Raw genomic sequence first — 4,817 nt, 5'->3', positions numbered from 1 at the left:
GTGCAGTACCTTGCACTTGTCAGTATTGAATCCCATCCTGTTCTCCCTATAACCTGTCTAGATCTAGTTGCAGCCTGTCCCTCTCCTCCACCCTCTCCTCGTGATACATCCCAGACATACATGGTTCCTGGACATTCCATCTTTGGCAACCTGCTAGAGCTAGTGTGCTGGGAGGGCCTGTCCTTCACCCTCCTGTCCCTGGGGTGGTCCTCAGGTGGACAGGCTTCAGTAGAAGGTGAGGGCTGGGGCAATGAGGCAGTTCCAGCAGGGACACAGCTGGGGGCAGGGGGGGTCCCTCTCCTCCCCCAGCTGCTTCCCCCCCCCAAGACTCCACCAAATTTGGTTGGAGGGCGCAGTCCCCTGACCTCACAGGTAGTTGTGGCTGGGGTGCCAGTGGACCCGAGTGGGGAGGGGTGCTGGTGGTAGGGGTACCCCTTTTACTAATGGGACCTATGGATGCCCTCCCCGCCTGACCCATGGGACACTCATGATGCAAGGGCATAGCACTGGAAGCACTGCAGCCCCCCCAGCATATAGAAAATCCTCACTAGGGGCCCCTGAAAAGGAATTATGAGGCTGCCGTCGGCCTCCAGCTGTGCTCCTACCACCAGCTGGATCATGACCTGGTGATGGAATAAGGGCACGTGGCACAGGCCGAGGTTTCAGCACCCCAGCGAGAGGGCCACCACCGAGGAGATAACTCTCCCCAGGGTTTGGAGATGGGGGAGCAGGGCCCAATTGGGGATATAAGGTGTGACAGAGCTGAGGACCACTCTGGTCCCCAGCTCTTCTAGGGGCTCGAGGGGGATGTACTCGCTCTCCACCATGAGCCCCCTCTCCACCACCATTTGTACGGCAGCCTCTGAGGCAACGAAAAAGACTCCCTTGCCATGAAAGTGGGAGGTCACCATGATCTTCGGGGCCCCCACTACCTGAGCCAGGTCCTGCACCCAGGTCTCAAAACGCAGGTTCTCCTGCCTGGGCAGTTGGCACTTTACCTCGTGCCTATGGGAGAGTGCTGGAAAGGGGTCCCTGTTGCCTGAGCTGGAAGGACCAGTGGTGGACTGTTCAGGCTCCGCAGCTGTGGGTCACCCTGCAGCTGCTTGTACATAGCTGTGGTTCCCCCTCTACATTGGTGGGACCAGGACTAGGGTCATGGACAGGCTGAGTGGCTGTGCCAGTTGGTGTGGCGCACCTGGCCCTTCAGGCATTGGTGGTCTAGGCTTGGGGGCGGAGCCCTTCCCCTTCCCCACAGGAAAAAGGCTATGCTTGGGGAATGTGGGGGAGGGGGAACACACACACACACACACAGAGGCTGGGAAGACTCGAGCTGGCTTACTCAGCCACAAAACAAACACCAGGGCAGGGGGAGTGGACCACAGGACTTACCACACAAGGGGAAAAACACATAGGGAAGACTGCTGAGGCAGATGTAAAGGATGGCTGGAGCAGTGGAGGGGCTTTGTTTGTTGGAGATCAGTCCAAGAGCCCCTCAGGCCTCCAGCTAGGCACTCAGCAGTATGGCACCAGGCAGGGAAACAAAGCAGGATCAGATGCAGTGAGGCAGCTGTGTGGAAGGGCAAAAGCAATCAGTGTATTAGGGAGTAATCCAGTGCAGGTGTGGTGTTGAGTGGTGCAAGGTGGTGCAGCAGGGAATCTCCCTCTCTGCTGAGAGAGGGCAGCAGCAGAACAGATGGCAGCAACAGCAGCAGTGATGGCAGGAGCCATCTAGTTCAGCCACTCAGGGTGTGCTTTTCGTGAAAGTAGAGGTGAAGGTGGGGGTTGGCCTGCCAAGGCAGCTGGGGCAGGCAAGGCACTTTTATGCTCTGGCAGTGATGGTGGGGGAGGTGCCCACAGGCAGTGCAGGCTGCCTCCTGAGGCTGTCTCCCAACCATAGCTTGGTGGCGGGCTGGGCAGCAGGCTGGAACAGGAATGCAGAAGGTAGAGTGTGTTGCTGGGGTGTGGTGCTGGAATGCAGCAGGCCCTTCCCTAAGAGGAGGTAGCAGCATGCAGCAGAGGACACCCCCCCTTGTGGGGGGCAGTAACAGCAGCAGCCCAAGGCAGGAAGGGGTGCAACCAGCTTACCCCCAAAAGCTCTGAGAACAAGCTAGCAGCAGCCAGAGGCAGAAAGGGGCCTGGCCATCCCAGAAGCTCCTGAGACCAAGTTGAAGCAACAGCGACAGGAAGGGTTGTCGCCAGCTCCCTCCCAGAGGCTCCTCCCTCAGAAGCTCCTGAGGGCAAGTAGCCCTAAGTTGCTGGTCAGGGCAGGTTTTAATAGTGCTGGGGACAGCACAGGTACTGGCCCCAGGCTCTAGCTCCCCCTGGCTGCAGATCCAGGCGGAGCCAGGCAGGGTTATTTTGCCCCAAGTGGCACAATTTGCACAACAACAAAGTGCATGTCCTGGCATGGGTGCTGAGGCAAAAAGCCCCACCTCAGATTTGTACCGCTTCTATTTGAGCTGCTGTAAGCACACACTTGCATGTGTGGACACGTCCTGGGAGTGTTTCAGGATTGTCAAATATGGTGAATAGGGCAAGCAAATGTGTTTCTTATGTTGAAAATTATTTTGCAATGTTCTTTTCAGTACTGCTGCAGTAATCCCTGAAAGCACAGTAGTCAGCTGAACTTTCTATATTTAAGATGGCCCCATTGGTAAACATGTCTGTATTTTGACCAGTATGTTTCTCTAACTGAAAAGAAGTGTCTATGCCAAGGTTCGTTCTTCACTGTACAGCATGAAGTACTGAGCCTTCTTGGACAGACTGCCTAACCCTTTTCTTTTTCTCCCTTTCTCCTCATTAGGACTGCCCTCCAGAAGCAGGAGATTTTCGTGCCCAGCAGTGCTCTGCTCATAATGATGTCAAGTACCAGGGACATTTTTATGAATGGCTTCCAGTCTCTAATGATCCTGATAACCCATGTTCACTGAAGTGCCAGGCTAAAGGAACAGCTCTGGTTGTAGAACTGGCGCCAAAGGTTCTCGATGGAACACGATGCTATACTGAATCACTGGATATGTGCATTAGCGGCTTGTGCCAAGTAAGCTTAAATTTCTGATCCTTGAGTATTTTCTAATGAATTTTTGCCGTGCATATCTGTCCCTCATATATTCTCTCTTCCCTTCTTTGTTCCCTTCATATTTATGTAATTTTAGGTTTTCTTTTTAATATATGTCTATAATCACTAACTTTTTTCATGCTTTCTCTAAAATATTGAAGGGAGAGTTGAACAAAGGAAAAATCCTATTGAAAAAAATGCCCCAAAAGAAAGGATTTAAGACTTCATTCTTATACATTAAAACCTTCTAAGGTCAAGGAAATTACCCTGCCTTTGCGGATTACTGATCAAAATGCTCTCTCAACAAGCCACAACTACATTGTGAGCCAGTGGACCCAGCACAAGGCCGGGGAATCTTTCACTGATTTGTTCTGTAACTCTGGGCAAATCACTCAGAAAATATGTATGCCACTATGGCAGTGCACTATGCCAGATCACTCCCAAGAACACCCCACCTCCTGCTCCTACCTGCAGACTCCAAACCTATAAATTTGCCAGTAGGGTTACTCCAGGCTTAAGAACATAAGAACAAAAGAAAGAAGTGCCATACTTGGTCAGACAAATGGTCCATCTGGCCCAGTACCTTGTCTTCAACTGTGGCAGGAGTTGATGCTTTAGAAGGAGAGCGCTGAACTGGGTATATCTGCACTGATCTATCCTCCATTCATTACCCTCCCTGACATTCATCATCATTGGTTTAGAGATGCTGGGTCTCCCTAGTAACTATTCTCAGAGATTGGGGTTTCAGGTATAACTATGGAAGGACACTTCATAGTGTCTTTATTGGTACAGTTTCAAATTTAGGGTATGCAAAGAGGAATATATGTTTAGGTTGTGCTTGGGAACACATGGGGTGCATCCAGATGAGTGTGCATATGCCTCTTGCCCCATCTCAAACCCCTTTGAGATGGATCAAGAGGCACATGCAGGAACGAAAAAATGTTCCCCACGCTGCAAACTTGCAGCGCAGGGACAAAATCAGACCCCTGGATATCCAGGGGTCAAAAAAAGAACCACTCCGCAGAACAGTGGGGCAAGGCTTGATCCCAGACCATGCCTGCAGCCAGCAGGGAGTCAGTCCTCCAGGAGAGACACTCTGGTTTCTGGCCAGAGCATCTCCGTGGTGCCACACAGAGAGCTCAAGACACTTGCACTTACCCTTGGTGCAGATACATAACCCCTCTACAGCAAAACTATGCGCAGACATGAGAGAACAGCAAAGAGGGCTGTGGAGCAGGGTGCACTGGAGGGGACAGGTGGATAAGCACAGCTGCATGCCATCTGTTCCCATGCTCTCCTAGGCCAGGCTGGACCTCTTCACAGACTGGATTCAGCCCAAGGACAGGCAATTATTTTGGGCAGAGGGCCCTTACCCAGTTTTAGTAAGCTGTCGAGGGCCGCATGGGTAGCCCCACCCCTTGACAGGTGCCCCCCCCGGTCACCATCTTGGGATAAATGTCCCAATGTCTTGGGACCAATGTCCCAGGGCCAGCACTGGCAGGACCCAGATCAGGGCACAGGCTGGCAGAGGTCTGTGGAGTCGGGCTGGGCTGCACCAGCAGGAAGAGTGGGGAGCTGGACTGGCACCATAGAGCCCCTGCCAGCCAGGACCCTGTACCCCCGCTGCCCTGCTCTGGGCCCTGCTGGCGCTGGCCCTCGGGACATCAGTGTGGGCCCTGTGTGCCCCCTGGCTCCCGCACCCCGCAGCGCCATGATACTGGCTGGGGGCAGTGCACAGCCCTGACCCTCTGCTCACCAG

The 4,817-nt window shown here is 53.4% G+C and overlaps 1 protein-coding gene across 11 annotated transcripts in view; it reads left to right on the top strand.

Annotated features, from left to right (window-relative positions):
- The window catches only part of ADAMTSL1 (ADAMTS like 1), a 936,448-nt gene that overhangs the window by 610,696 nt on the left and 320,935 nt on the right, over window positions 1–4,817 (top strand). For 10 of the 11 annotated variants that reach the window (XR_002097365.1, XR_002097366.1, XM_019517531.1 and 7 more), the window contains one exon: window positions 2,804–3,040. The exons of the other annotated variant lie outside the window; for it this stretch is intronic. Coding sequence is in view for 8 of the 10 variants with exons in the window: in XM_019517531.1 (XP_019373076.1) it covers window positions 2,804–3,040 (237 nt within the window). In the remaining 2 variants the exon portion in view is untranslated. The remainder of the gene's footprint in view (window positions 1–2,803; window positions 3,041–4,817) is intronic. 11 annotated transcript variants of the gene reach the window in all.

The sequence above is a fragment of the Gavialis gangeticus genome, unplaced genomic scaffold (assembly GCF_001723915.1).
Source record: "Gavialis gangeticus isolate Ggan-Ray unplaced genomic scaffold, GavGan_comp1, whole genome shotgun sequence".
NCBI classification, from domain to species: Eukaryota; Metazoa; Chordata; order Crocodylia; family Gavialidae; genus Gavialis; species Gavialis gangeticus.
The sequence above is the reverse complement of the archived record's forward strand: the minus strand, read 5'-3'. Positions and strand labels throughout refer to the sequence as shown.